The sequence below is a fragment of the Vipera ursinii genome, assembly GCF_947247035.1.
Source record: "Vipera ursinii genome assembly, chromosome: 1".
NCBI classification, from domain to species: domain Eukaryota; kingdom Metazoa; phylum Chordata; class Lepidosauria; order Squamata; family Viperidae; genus Vipera; species Vipera ursinii.
The window spans coordinates 121,338,869-121,354,349 of record NC_139512.1 but is presented as its reverse complement, the minus strand read 5'-3'; the positions used below and the strand labels follow the sequence as shown (position 1 = coordinate 121,354,349).

Here is a 15,481-nt window from a genome sequence, read left to right as displayed (position 1 = left end):
TATGACAGAGCAGGATGTCCTCAAAGAAGCAAATGAAATAAAGAAACAATGGGTCCCGGAGGCACGAAAGCTACCAGAACTAAATTTTTGTGCTGCCCATCCCCTACAAAGCAAGAGTGTGGATCTTTGTGTGTGGCCATGAACTTGTTGCCAAAGTTAAAAGGTCAAAGGCCAGTGGTTGAGTAGAAGTGTCCAATATTGGAATCAGCACATCAGTGCAGGAGTGTCTCAGTCACACCCAGCTGTTATCTTTAGTGGATTAGCACTGAGAGACAATTTCACGGTCTTTACATTTTATTTTCCTCAAATTTCTCCAGTTAGTATAAGTTCACCCAACTCAGTGATGAATGTTACAGAATATTTCTCTCTCCCAAGACGGTAATCATACGCTTGATGATGTAGATCAGATGTGTCAAACACAAGGCCCGGGGGCCAAATCCGGCCCGCGAAGTGGTTTCATGTGGCCCGTGAAGCCATCCTGGAAACAGTGAGGGAACGGCCCCCACTGCCTTGGCCCTGGCCCAGAGACCCTCCTTCTGCCAGAGACCCTCAGATCTGTCCCACTCCTGCCCAGGCCCCCATAGGCACCCTTGATGCGAACGATGTAGAGCTGGCCACGCCCACCCAGTAGGCCATACGCACTCTAGCCACGCCCACCCACTAGGCCACGCCCACCCTGGCCATACCCACCCGGCCCCCTGAGGGCAACTGCAATGCTGATGCGGCCCTCAATGAAATTGAGTTTGACACCCCTGATGTAGATGGTAATTCACCAAAGCTTATGCTATAATAAATCAGCTGGATTGGGATGGGCGGATATAGAAATTGAATAAATAAAGAAATAAAATCAGCCTTGAAGGTATCAGAATATTATTTGTTTCTGCTGTTAGTTTTAGTTTGTTTCCAGCCTTCATGTTTATTTAGTCATTTGGGCAGCTCAGTCATCAGTCAATTTTCATGCTCTTCCCCATCAACTTGGTTTATCTTTGTTTCCATTTTTCCCACAATAGTTTTTTTATCTGTATCCATGCGCATGCCTTTTCTTTAAGTGCACTTTTGTTGTAGCTCAGCCTAACCCACCAGACAACCGTTTGCACAGTAGCATCTCCCAAAATGAGTCTGGAAGTTTGAATGGATATGTCTACACAGCATCAAGGACAAAGATAACTGGGAACAAAGTTATTCCAGAAATATAATGAGATGTAATGTCCATGAACTACCTGGCTCTTTTCATGCTTTAATTAACTTCTAAGCTGTTGTAAAAAAAAAGTAGAGAGTCCCACAAGCTTGGGCAGAGTCAACATCATAAATGTTTTCTCTTCTCCATTTGCTATTTATTTTTATTGGCACCATAAATGGAGGAACAGCTGGTTGATATTGGAATAAGCAGGTGGGTCAACCAGCAAACTACATTTGCCTCTCTCTGAAGCCAGAATGTTCCTTGAAACTCCCAAACTATCATTCTAGCTTAGAAGACAACTCTGCCAGGTCTTCGCCATTTAAGAACTGCTCAAAGAAAACCTCTCTGACATTTTGCCCTTTAATTATCAATTCTGGATCCTTGTTCTCCCATATTGTTTCAGCTGCTCAGCCTCTTCCTTGAAGGGATACTATTAAGATGTCTTTCTGCTCTGGATGTGTACTTAAGCTTTGTGACAAGGAACAAAAGACATATGCTTCTTTTGTTTCTCCCCTCCCACTCCTCCCCTCCCAATGGTAACTTGAAAGTTAGACCATTTGCACTAAGGAACTCAATGCTTTTTTGAATACACCACATTTACGATTTTGATTTCAGTTTTGTGAGACTGATGTTTAGCAATATAATAGCACAAGAGAATAACGTGGTCACTGACTAGTATTTTTTTTTCAAATCAGAACTCCCACTATTCTAACCTATAAGTTCTCCTGTCTTTTCTTTCTTAGAAAAGGTGAATTTTTCCCAGGTTTTGACCATCAAAACCAACCATTTTCAAAAGAGTATCTTTAAAGGTTGGGCACTATAGTTTCACGTACTAACTTATAGGAGTGCAACGTAGTCAATTTTCGAATGCATGTCATGTCTCCCATTTTTCAGGAAGAGACATGTAAGTATTCCATTCTCCCAAACTTTTAAACCTTGAAAGGCAAACTCAAAGAACTAGCTATTTTGAGAGTAGTGGTGAAAGTACGTTAATAATGCATTCTTTCTTATCCTCACATGACAAACTCAATTGCCACAGTTAATTCATTTATTTGTTCATTCATTTGTACCTTGTCTTTCCTTCAGGTGCTTAAGGCAACATACATAATGCTTTTTCCTTGCATTGTTTTACATAATAACATATTATTTAACTAATAGCCCAGTGAGTTTCCATGGCTAGGGGTTGGTCCAACTAATCCCTATACAAGGTGGTTTTTCTCTTCCATATAACCATTACAGAAGCTTATTTTCTATATCTGATTTTCTCATTATAGAAAAATCATCTATGTTGCATAATCATCAATGTCCCTATATTATAGATACCACATGTGAATAGACTATAACCTCTCAAGGTAAAAGAGAAAAGATGTACTCTCTCATGAACACCATTTTCACAGTAAATATAGATATTATATCCTGAAAGAGTATAATATAGTCAGAACAGGCTGTATGAAAAGTAATGTGCCAAATTTGGGACAACTCCTGTTTCACTCGCAATTGTTGAGATTATGTTGTGGGAAATATTCTTGCAAAATCAAAACAAATTGATAAACTTGATAAATTTCATTTATTTCTTTATCCTATTTATGTGGCTGCCCATCTCACAAAATTTGACTTTGGGTGGCATACAATAAAAAAATGAAATGATATTTTAAAAGTTTCACAATTAAAATGATATTATTATTAAAAGGCTAAGTGAAAGCATCAGATATTAAAAACAATGATGCCACCTCATTAAATAACTATTTCCTTCAGACCTGTTGACCCACCAGGTTTTGAGGGATGTCTGAAAGGACAACTAGGATGGGGCCCATCTCACCTGGGGCTGGGGTGGGTATGATGTTCCTCCACAGGACGGGTGCTACAGCAGAAAATAAAATATTATAAAGGCAAGGCAGAAATCATTTGTAGTTACATTACTGAGAATGTTGGCTGTACTAGCTGGCACTAAGATTTCGCTGAGCTGTTAAAATTTGAGACTTTGGTCTACTCAGTGTCAAATTTCCTTTGGCATTTGGAAACCACTTTTGTCTCCTCCACGTGACATTCTACTACTACGTTCAGACAAAAAGACTAAACTTTTCCCAGAGGACAATGTTTCAACTATGTACTCTTTTCTGATCTATGATCATAATAAAACTATTCAATTTGATTTGTTTCAATTGCATGCAATTCGTTCTCAGAAAATCTGGACCTGTATTTCAATTGGACATTTTCGGCCTGCTTATCTTTTGTCCTTCTTTACTCTTGAGTAATTTTTCCAGAGCAGATAAATTAGCTTTATGTTTACAGGGTAGATAATAAAGAGTGAGTCTAATTCTCATGTTCTTTCACAAAATAATTGCCAGTCTGTCTAATCACAAAACAACCATAATGGTTAAAATATTGGACTGAGTCTCGGAAGGTCCAGATTCACATGAAAACTCACTGTTTGACTTTGGGCCAATTACTCACTCTTAACACAGCCTATGACGAACAACTGCAGGGATAACCCCCTATAACAGTGATGGCAAACCTTTTAGAGAAGAAGTGCCCAAACTGCAACCCAAAACCCACTTATGTATCGTCGGGTGCCGGGTGGGCATGGCCCATTGGGTGGGTGTGGCCCATTGGGTGGGCATGGCACATTTGGCGGGCGTGGCTGCGGTGGTAACGGCAGACTGGGTGGGACTAAAAAGTTCAATCAATCAATTCCAACTTTGCAAGATCTTTTTTTTTTCCCATGAGAAGTTGAAATTGATTGATTGACTGAACCTTTTTTTGCACATGGCGGCAGAGGCCTAAAATGACAAGGTTTTATAAAACCCAGCTGAAGGCATAGGACTGGGGTAACGGCATGAGTGCCCACAGAGAGGGCTCTGCATGCCACCTGTGGCACACGTGCCATAGGTTAGCCACCACGGCCCTATAAGCTGTCTTGAATTCTAGGAAGAAAAGCAGGAAAGAAATATAATAAATAATAAATAACTACAGAAGAATAATATAAACTAAACAAGACAAAAAGAATGATAACTTTTTTAAAATAAAAAACAGAAGCATTACTCCTTTGGGGAGTATAACATTATTATGAAGGAAATGATTTGTTCTGAGCCTCAGGGGAGGAATTGACAATCTGGTTTGTTATTTCCAAATTAGCAGGAAGACAGGGATCCAGGAGGAAGAGTAAATTAAATGCAATGAAATGATGACCAGCCTGTCTGAGGGCAAACTTACAGCTACTCAAGGACACTCAATGAACCATCCATCCATCCATCTTTTTTGCCCAGGATTGAAAAAAAAGTGGTGGTGGGGTGTTACCATCATAAAGTGGCAAGCAGGCTGCATTTGTTTCTCTGGAGGTCACAGGTGAGGCAGGCTTCCTCTGAAAGAACAGATGAGTAGTCTTTCAATTGCAAGCTAGATCTTACCCAGGCCAAGGACACAACTCAGGTGGATCTGCAGGGACTTTGGCTCTCCTTCTTTCCTTCCTAGGCATTCCTGCCCTTATATGGCAAGGGCTGGTGGCGGCAGAGGGAAGGAAGGAACAAAGGTCGCCCTGGCACTTCCTCTGTTCAGGCACAGTCTTTCTCCAAGGTGCTGCGTGCCCACTAAGCAGACACCACAGCCAAGGTAAGAGGTTTGTTCTGGGGATGTAGAGAGCTCGCTCCTGACACTGGCCCCACTGGACCAGATCAGGAACTGTGGGGAGTGGGTTGAGGTGTGTGTATGTTGCATTCTGGTGGAGCCTGAACCCCAGCTTGTCCATGCTCCATCTTGGTTTATATAATATCAGGGTTGCCGTGCTCCAAGATAAGGACTGAAAGCTGTGTGTTTGCAGTGTGATAGCTGAGAAAAACCACAAGCTTTACAATCCAAACAGGAGGCTTCTCTTCAGCTGCTCTGATTCCAGTGCTGACATCGGTTCCCTCAGTATGAGAAGCCTTTCCGAATTGAGGATAGCAGAATCCTCCTGTATAACTCTTAATTTTGTACCGATAAAGGAGAATATTTATAGCTCAGGGTTGAAAAATGAGGGGTCCTTGGTGCTCTCTGAGCTTGCTCATTACCTTGCCGACATTTCATTACCTAAATTAGATAACATCATCAGTGCACTGTTGATGTCACCTGGTTTGGGTAATGAAAGACGTTTGCAAGAAAACAAGCAAGCTCAGAGAGCACCAAGGACCCCTCTTAAATTTGTTAATGCACAAATTAAGATTCTGCAGTCTAGCTGGAGAATCTGTGTGGACCTTTGGATTGAGAAGGGAAAAGTCACATTTAGGAAGGAAGGAAGGAAAAGCTTCCCATAGATGGTAGATCCGTTAGTCCATGCTTTGGATGGAAGGGAATTGGCAAAGAAAATGCAGAATGCAGAGTCTTAGATTCAGAAAGAACCAAGTGAGCCTTTCCATGGGATTAAGGTGGTTCCTTTGAAGGCTGTCATTTGAGAATTAGGGTGCCTAATAAGGTAATAGCTGCATTTGCTTAGATTTGACCTATTGCAGGGGTAGGCAACCTCAGCTCTTTTATGACTCATGGACTTCAACTCCCAGAATTCCTGAGTCAGCAAAGCAAATCCATGAGTCATAAAAGAGCCGAGGTTGCCTGTTGTTGTTAGCTGCGAAGTCGTGTCCGACCCATCGCGACCCTATGGACAACGTTCCTCCAGGCCTTCCTGTCCTCTACCATCTTCTGGAGTCCATCTAGGCTCATGCCTACTGCTTCAGTGACTCCATCCAGCCACCTCATTCTCTGTCGTCCCTTTCTTCTCTTGCCCTCAATCTTTTCCAGCATTAGGCTCTTCTCCAGTGAATCCTTCCTTCTCGTTAGGTGGCCAAAGTATTTGAGTTTCAGCTTCAGGATCTGGCCTTCTAAAGAGCAGTCAGGGTTGATCTCCTCTAGGACTGACCAGTTTGATCGCCTTGCAGTCCAAGGGACTCGCAGGAATCTTCTCCAGTACCACAGTTCAAAGGCCTCAATTCTTTGGCACTCAGCCATTTTTATGGTCCATCTTTCACTGCCATACATTGTAACTGGGAAGAACATAGCCTTGACTATACACACTTTTGTTGGCAGGGTGATGTCTTTGCTTTTTAGTGTGCTGTCTAGAGTTGCCATGGCTTTCCTCCCAAGGAGCAAGTGTCTTTTAATTTCTTGGCTATAGCCTCGGACCCACTACACAATAGTCCCCATCTGCAGTGATCTTGGAGCCCAGGAAAATAAAATCTGTCACTACCTCTATTTCTTCCCCATCTATTTGCTAGGAATTGAGAGGGCTGGATGCCATGATCTTGGTTTTCTTGGTTGCCTATCCCTGCCCTATTTCAACCACAGATGGGTAATGGTGTGACAGATATTGGAAAGTCAGTTCTCCAACAACAGCTGAAGCTTTTAAGTCTCCCTTATCAGTCAGGTTTAACTCTACAGATAATCTTTGAATAATGGACCACAGCTGAACCTAAAATTTCTGTACCTAAGCTATACAGTTATGAAGTGAGTTTTGCCCCATTTTGGACCTTTCTTGCCCTAATCACTGCATTTATTAAAGTAGTAATGCGATTCGTAAATGGAGGTAGCTTACCCATTGACTTTGCTTGTCAGAAGTTCGCAAAAGGTGATCACATGGCCTTGATACACTGCAACAGTCATAAATGCACGCCAGGTGCCAAGCATCTTAATTTTGATCAGGTGACCACAGGGATGCTGCAACAGTTATGCAGGTCAAAAATGGCCATAAGTCACTTTTTTCAGTTCTGTTGTAACTTCAAATGGTCACTAAACAAATCATCGTATGTCGAGGACTGTTCTGAACCAGCCCTCTTCTGGCCTTGTAGTAAGGCAAACCCCTATTCAGAAAGAAGAGACTGGAGAGCGTCCAAGGCTAAAAGGCATCTGCCAAGATTTAATTACGCAGTTAACAAAAACACAAGAGCTTGTCTTCTCAAGCGGAAAAGTTGCTTTCAGCAACCAGCCCCTCCCCAAACACTCCTTTTATAGAGAGCTCAGGGCGTGGTCTCCCTGTGCCTCCTCCCGAGGAGTCCCACAGCCTTTCTTTGTTTGTTCCTGCTCGACTGCCTCCTGCGTCGGGCGTCCTTGAACAGGGCCAGCTGTGGGTCATCTTCCTCCGCACTCTCGGGCTCATGCAGCTGAGAAGAGGTCCCCGGCTGAGGGCTCTGCAAAGCCTCCAAACCATCATCAGCCGGTTCGTTTCCCTCCTCCCCCTCATCTGAGTCATCCGATACATCGGAGACGGCTGTCGGACCCACAGGCTGGCCCTGAGTCACAACAAGGACTACTTGTATCACCACAGTTGATTAGCCCCACTTCCTGCCCCAGACCACCACATAACCCGCAATTAAAAGATGAGAAATTTCCAGCAGACCCTAATATAAAGTTCAGCTACTTTGACAAAAGATTGCAATGGCTTAAAACTGAAGCATTTTAAAAATTGTGTTATGTTAGTCAATGAAGAAAGCTGCTGATTGTCAAACATGATAGCAAACTATACCAGACATAGCAATTTCTGCCCATTGCGTTGCAAAAAACTTTCCCACTGATTCCACTGAACGTTCCGAGAATTCTCATTAATGTTTCCAAGAGTGAGGGAATGACTGCAGCTCAGGAATGTGAGCAGAAAGCACCAAATGTAATTCCTGGCTTCTCCAGATAATGCTGGAAGAGATTCCCATCTAAAAACTTGCTGCCAGTCAATGAAGACAATATTGAGACAAATGGACCAGCAATTTGTCTTGATTTCCATGTTCCTCTTCCAGAAGTTGGGATACTTTTCTTCAAAAATTATCTGAAATTGTCAAGTATAATGTATTTTAACTTATTGTTTTAAGGGATTGGGCACTTGTTTAATCTTGTCTTAATTTGTGTATTCTTGTATTAGTATTTATTGCCCTGTTCACCGCCCTGAGTCCTTCGGGAGAAGGGCGGTATACAAATTAAATAAATAAATAAATAAATAAATAAATAAATAAATAAATAAATAAAGTGAACAACAGCAACGACGACAAAAGATAGTGTGGCCCAGGCATATTAAATCTATTTTTAAGACTTCCACGCTGGGTTTCTGTTATGGCATATTACCAAAAAAGCACATACATAAGGAAATTACGCAAATGTCCTGGAGCAAAATGTGCATTGTTAATTATAACCTCCATTGGAACTTTTCTCCTTACTGGAAAATTCCCAAGGATGCTCAAAGGCCTGCCCCAAAACTCACAGACTAGATGAAGGCAAAACCTTGTGTGCTCTCAGTCTCTCTTACGATGCTCACTTCACTGAGTTTATCTGCCTAATAATTAGGATTGTAATTCTCCAAAACTGGACTTGCTAACTATTGATGCTCAAGCTGTACAGGTTTAGCATCCCCAAGGAAGTTTGAAGCGTTCATTTAAGCACATGAGCTGAATGAATACAAATGGTAAGATATTCCTTTTCTGTCTGTAAATAAATAAACAAATAAACAAAAACAATATCCAGCTAATTAGAACCAAGTACTGCAGAGATGAAGCCTGGGGATTCCAAGGCTGGCCAAGTTACATCTGGGAAGTTCAAATACAATTTGGCACATACTGTTTATGACCTTGATCGTTGTTAATGTTCTTTTCCATTCCCTGTTCAAATCCAGGTACAAAGGATTGGTCGTCATGCCGGAACTTAATAGTAAGGTCACCAAGACTCTGAAGAAAACCACACCTGGACTTCAGATATGGAGAATCGAGGTGAGAATGAATGTGAATATGCACAAAAGTGCACAGTAGTCCATAGAACGGATGGACAGAGGTACTCTGTAGAGGAAACCAGCCGTTGGTGGTATTCTTACGTCCCAGCATTCCACAAGAGCTACCCAACTTGTAACTTCCCAGAGCCTGGAGCTAGCCTCAGAAAAGTCAAAAAGGTGTTACCAAAATCTAATATTAATATTGCAGAAAAAAGGAATTCTTTCAAACACAAGAGTGAACCTACTGGCTGTGTGTAATAAATTCAAATTTAAATGTTTGTTTTATTTTTATTTATTTAGTTTAATTCCATTTATATCCCGCCCTTCTCCGAAGACTCAGGGCGGCTTACAATCTTAGCACAGTTTTGGCCTTATTTGTTAGGCTTTTATAGTAATTTTATTATCAGTTATAATTATAATAGCAAAAACTAATGCAAACTGGAAAAAAATAGAAGGAACTTAATGGCTGGTAGCTAATCCACTATTTTAAGAAATAATCCGGGCATGTTTTATGGGAAACAATTTTCAGGAAAAATATTGTAAAAATGTAAGTATGGTAGCAGCCAGGGAAAGGGTTAAGAGACAGCAGGTCCAAAGGGCTACCCGTTTCCCACCCTTCTTGTTATGCTTCCCAGCTCAATTCTGCTCTACCTATTTGACATTTATACAGGAAGCTTCTTGAGACTAGCCTGCTCTATGGAGTAAAGTATGCTAAGCAGGGCTGCCTTACACAAGTAGTCCTTGACTTACCACCATTCATTTAGTGACTGTTCAGAGTTACAACTGCACTGAAAAATGTGACTTGCAACCAGTCCTCACACTTACAGCTGACGCAGCAGCAGCAGCCCTGTGGTCATGTGGTCAAAATTTGGGTGCTTGGCATCCTGCCATGTATTTACAATGTTTGCAGCGTCTTGGGCGGGGGGCAGGTGTTATGTGATTCCCACCTTCCCAGACAAATTCCAGCCAGCCAAGTCAATAGGGAAAGCTGGGTTTGCTTAAAGACCACTTAACAGTTGCAATGATTCGCTTAACAACTATGGCAAAAGAGGTTACAAAATTGGCTTCAACTTATTTAGAACTGCCTTGCTTAACCATGGAAATTCTCATCTCCGTTATGGTAGTAAGTCAAGGACTACCTGAAAGTAGAGGTGAAGTAGAGGGGTAAAGTAAAGCACTCTATAGGGGACTCGTCTCTGTTTCTTAGAGGAGGGAGCCAGATTTGTCCAAAGACATTTCTGCGGTCATGTGGTCAGCGTGGCTATACGCCAAGGCAGACGATACATGATTACCTTTCTGCCGAAGTAGTACCTTTTTTATCTACTCGCACTTGCACGCTTTCAAACTGCTGTGAGCAGGAGCTGGGGCAAGTAACAGGAAATCACCCCATCATGGAGTGCTTAGGTCTCAAACCCCGGGGTGTCAGCTTTCAGCCGATTAAGTTCAGCCCTCCCCACCCTGGACTATCTGTAAAATACAAAATACAGGCAATTATTAATTGGCAGCAAAGGCCTTGGTGCCACCCTAGAGACTGCCTGGATTTTTGCAGTCAAGTTATGATAGTTGTCCTCATGGTGGACATGAGGGTTTTCCTCTCTGTGCAAAAGGCAGTTTTAAAGGATGGATCTTCCTGCAAGCGCAGCAGGGGAAAAAATGATAAAATTATCCCATCCTCTTGGCCAGCGCAATTCTTTTAATCTCTCTGGGTTCCAGCAGAGGCTACTTGTATGTATGATTTTCTAAAGCAACCTGGATCTCAGGGAGGTGGCCATCTTGGCGGAGGCTCCCCTCCTATGAAACAGCTCCATTCAGGGGCAAGAACTGCCTTTTCTCTTGGGGTGGCTCATAAAAAAACAACCCCTGCTTGTTCTGGAAGGCCTTCAGAGAACAAGAACGCGACACTGGGAATGAATGTTGAGGGACAACAAGTGCGTTGTAGAATGCTTGTTATTTTACACAGTGATGACCGTTCTGCTGTTTTGATAACTGGTTTTAATTATGTGCATTGTTGAAGTATAAACGGCTTAGAGCGGCCTAAAACTGAGGTAATATAAAATTGCATAAACAAACCAGAATGGCCAGGAATGATATTCTGCATCACTCTCCCCACCTTCCCCATCAAGAAATCAGGAGTTTCAAGAGATCCTGTAAAAAAATAAATTTTTAGGGGGATTCTTTGAAGGAGAAGGATGGTATTTCAGAACATAGATTGGGCAGTCTACCTTACTATCCAGCCGCAATATGATTGAATATGTAGGACTCAAGTGAAGGACATAAAAGGTAGCCTCCAAAGTGGCTTTTCAAATGGTGACAGGACTCTCTTGGGTTTTGGGTTGGTTTTTTTCCCCTGAGGACTTTTCACTTCTCATCCAAGAAGCTTCTTTAGTTCTTCAGCTTCTTGGATAAGAAGTGAAATGCCTTCAAGGAAAAAATAATAATAAAGAAAGTCCAATTGCATTTTGAAAAGCACCTTTGGGACAACTATGACCTGGATGACTGAGAATCTCCATAGACAGAAAAGATATACTGCTCAAAAAATAATAATAAAGGGAACAGAAAATAAGACATCCTACTATTAAATACAGTACATTGTGTTGCTTAAGTGTTCCCTTTATTTTTTTGAGCAGTATATATTTTAAAAGCTGAAGAAATTTGTTGGAAGAACAAGCAGAGCAGGGGAGAAAATACAGGTAATCCTCAAGTTACAACCATTCATTTAATGACCTTCAAAGTTACAATGCAACTGAAAAAAGGGACGTATGACCAGTTTTCGCACTTACAACCATTGCAAACATCCCCATGGTCACATGATCAAAATGCAGGTGCTTGGCAACTGGCATGTATTCATGACTGTTGCACTGTCCCAGGGTCATGTGATCACTATTTGTAACCTTCCCATCCACCTTTCAACAATCTAAGTCAGGGGTCTTCAAACTTGGCCCTTTTATGACTTGTGGACTTCAACTCCCAGAATTCCTCAGCCAACATGCCTGACTGAGGAATTCTGGGAGTTGAAGTCCACAAGTCATAAAAGGGCCAAGTTTGAAGACCTCTGATCTAAGTCAATGGGGGAAAGCCATATTTCATTTAATGACCGCATAATTCATTAACAACTGCAGTGATTCACTTAATAACTGCAGCAAAAAATGTGTAAAATGTGGCTCAGTTAACAACTGCCTTGCTTAGCAATGAAAATTGGGCTTAACTATGTTGTAAGTCAAGGACTACCTGTTTATGAGAGATCTTTTTTTTTTAAGTCTCCTGATTCTGTTCCCCTTTTCTTTCCAGAACATGGAGATGGTGCCTATACCACCCAAGACCTACGGGAGCTTCTATGAAGGGGATGCCTATATTCTGCTTGCGGTAAAAGGAATTAAGAAAAGTAGAGGGGTGTTTCATATCATCTGAACTATGGGGACTGAATGCTGGGACATAATAAGCTCAGAATGAGGAAGATGGCTGACATGGAAGCTTGTGCGTAGCTAGGGACAAATGTAAAAACATTTGACACAGATATGCAAAGCTTGCCTTTTTCCATGGGAAGTTCAGCTAATCTTGTACTATTGATAGTGCAGAATTAGAACAGGAGGAATGTTACATACTCTTATTACTGGTTATACATTAACACTGGGGTATCTGCCAGAGCTCATTAAATTGCAGGTAGTTTTCAAAAACCACACCTATTTAGGTTCCATTTGACTATCTGAGTATTTTTTTAATCATTTCTTTAGGTCAAAAAACAATTTGGTTTTCTTATCTTTTTGTCAAAAACTTGCTGTGACTGATTGATCATTATATTGATACCAGGGGTCCCCAACGCTTGGGCCGCAGCCCACAACAGGGTTTTGAGCGTTTTGGAACTGGGCCATGGAAGGGGCATGTGAGCACATATGTGTGCATCCCCACTTGCACGAGTAGCGTGCAAGTACACTCACACATTCCATTTGTGCACGCAGCGGGGCTGTGTGCTTGCCACTTGTGCAAATAGAGCTCTGCGTGCTTTCCCCCCCACTTACGTGGAATCATCCCCTTTCCTCCATCCACCCCCAACCGGTCCACCAAGCCTGAAAGGTTGGGAACTCTGTTATAAAGTAGTAGTGGTAGTAGTACATAATGCAAAATGTGTGAGTACACAGGTCTCACTTAAAATCTGCACATAGGTGAAAAACTGCTGAAAGCTGATGCAGCAGATATTGCAGAGAAGACTGTAATTAATTAAAACACACCCAGTTCAAAGCTCATCTCCAGCTTTAGTTTTCAGGTGTGGTTAAGCACCACTCTTTCTCAAATGAGGAATAATTTGTTTTTGCCTTATCTTAAAAGATTATTTTTGAATCTCCACAAGATAATTGATTAGAGCTAACCTTAATCAGAATAGATCCACTGACCATGGAATTTTCCAATGACCTCAATTAATCTACTATAAGTATTGAAATATAAAAAGAGCCAATACTTCGAACATTCTAAACATTCTATTTATCGTGATAAATATAAGCTTAGTTTTCTCTTGCTTATTTAAAAGCTGTTACACTTTGTATGTTAGCTCCCTTACTACGCTATTTTTGTTTATTGGAAACTTCATTGATAGCGCTATATTTGGCCAAAAACTAGGGTAGACATCCAAAATCTATTTCCCACATTCTATTCATTCCCACCTTTTTATTATTTGTGAAATGTGAGCATACACATCTCTTTGCATTGTATATATTCTGAGTTATTGCCATAATGAGAAGAAATATGGATATTAGTATAAGAGATTCAGGCACAGAGGAAATTGAGTTAGATCTAAGTACAAATCCTGTAATACCTTGTTACTTGGCATGTGATACAAGCAGGTTAAATGTTATAAGCTTACCAAGAGAGTTGATCATTAAAAAAAAGAGAACTGGCCTGCTTCCTTATTTATTTTACCATATTTTTAACTAAATACAAATTATTTACTTTACATATTGTTTTTACAGAAGACCCAAAGCCAAGGGTTGGGGCGTTTTGTATGACAATAAATATAAGTGAAATGAAATAGTGGGTTACTATTTATAATAGTAAGCAAGCTTCCTTAATAATCATGTATGGCACTGTGTTGTTTACAGAACTGAGTTTAACATTTCAGGGTTTTGAAATGAACATACTTGATCTGATGCTAGCTAATCCTTTTTTCTAACTCAGACACACAAGATTCAGAATACGTTCACCTATGACATCCATTTCTGGCTGGGTAGTTCATCATCTCAAGATGAACAAGGTGCAGCTGCCATTTACACAACACAAATGGATGAGCACCTGGGTGGAGTTGCTGTACAGCACCGTGAGACCCAAAGTTACGAGAGTGACACATTTCGGAGTTACTTCAAGCAAGGCCTTGTGTACGTAAGGTTCTGTACCATCCTTTTGGGACCAGCCTGCATAATTTTGGTTTCTTTTTTTTTCCATCCAAGAGTAGAGCTGTCCATGTTGAACAGATCTTGACAGGCAACAGTTATCCAAAGTGGCTCTGCTGGCTGACGAATTCTGGGAGTTGAACTCCACAAGTCATAAAGGGGCCAAGTTTGAAGACCCCTGCTGTAGAGAGTTCTTTATTTCTCTTAAACAATGTTCCAACCAATGGCCCTCCAACAACCAGTAAGGCTCCACCCTCACACTACTCTGAAGACAGCCACCCTCACCCCCCCCAAAAAAGCCAGCCCCTGTAGTACAAAGAAAGTCCACAGAGTAGGAGCACGGTCACAGGGCAAAGTCCAGGATTCCAAGTCCAATCCACCAGCAGGGTCCAGGCCCAATACATGGCAGTCCTCAGGACAAGAAACAGGTCCCAGAAAAGAAGCAGTTCCAAAGCCCCAGTGAAGCAAAGGCCAAATGCAGGCCACCAGAAAAGGGCGAGGTCCAAAACAAAATGCGAAGAGCAATCTTCCAAGGCAGGCAAGGCAAACAGCAACAGGCACAATAAAAGCTGGGGGAGTATAAGCCAAAACAAACAATTGTTTTGGCAAAGACTAACTCCCCACGGCTTCTCCTTAAGTTACTCCCCTACAGGTGTTCCTTGTAAGGAGGGGTGGGGTGACCTCCTCATGAGTAGCCTTGCAGCCCGACACTCCACCGTCCTTGCCCTTGGATCAGTGGAGCAGGCAGCTGCTCTTCATCAGAGGAGATTGGCTGCCTATCAGTACCACCGCCGGCAGCTCTCTGTTTGGTGGACCACCTCCCCCAATGCCTGAGGGACCCGGGACAGCATCATCCTCAGCCCCTGGTGTGCCTTCCCTGTTGGATGGTCCCAGCTCCAACTTTCCTCTTCCTCCTCCTCCTCCAAACTGGCCTCTGAGGGGGCCATGACAGGTTGTAAGGTGAAACTTAGAATTGGTTTAGCCATGCGATCATGAAGTCAAGTCAGTTTTGTTATCTGCTTGGAGTGGTCCTCCAATATATTAAAAAAATGTTTTTCCAAACAAAGTTATAAAAAAAAGATAGGGGAAGGGAATCAGGAGTGGCTGCTCAAGAATCAAAAAATGAAATAAAATTATACCAAGGTTTTCTCTGATCAATTGCCTAATTGCTTGTTATTTAAAGCAAGCTGAAATTCATAATCTTTGGAACAA

General features: G+C 41.8%; 1 protein-coding gene across 1 annotated transcript in view; it reads left to right on the top strand.

The window, feature by feature from the left end:
- Nucleotides 1-4,680: 4,680 nt before the first annotated feature.
- Nucleotides 4,681-15,481, top strand: part of VIL1 (villin 1) — a 30,356-nt gene continuing 19,555 nt past the window's right edge. Inside the window, exons 1-4 of the mRNA XM_083349422.1 lie at nt 4,681-4,789; nt 8,799-8,892; nt 12,180-12,254; nt 14,058-14,254. Coding sequence (XP_083205548.1) covers nt 8,818-8,892; nt 12,180-12,254; nt 14,058-14,254 — 347 coding nt within the window. The 5' untranslated portion in view covers nt 4,681-4,789; nt 8,799-8,817. The remainder of the gene's footprint in view (nt 4,790-8,798; nt 8,893-12,179; nt 12,255-14,057; nt 14,255-15,481) is intronic.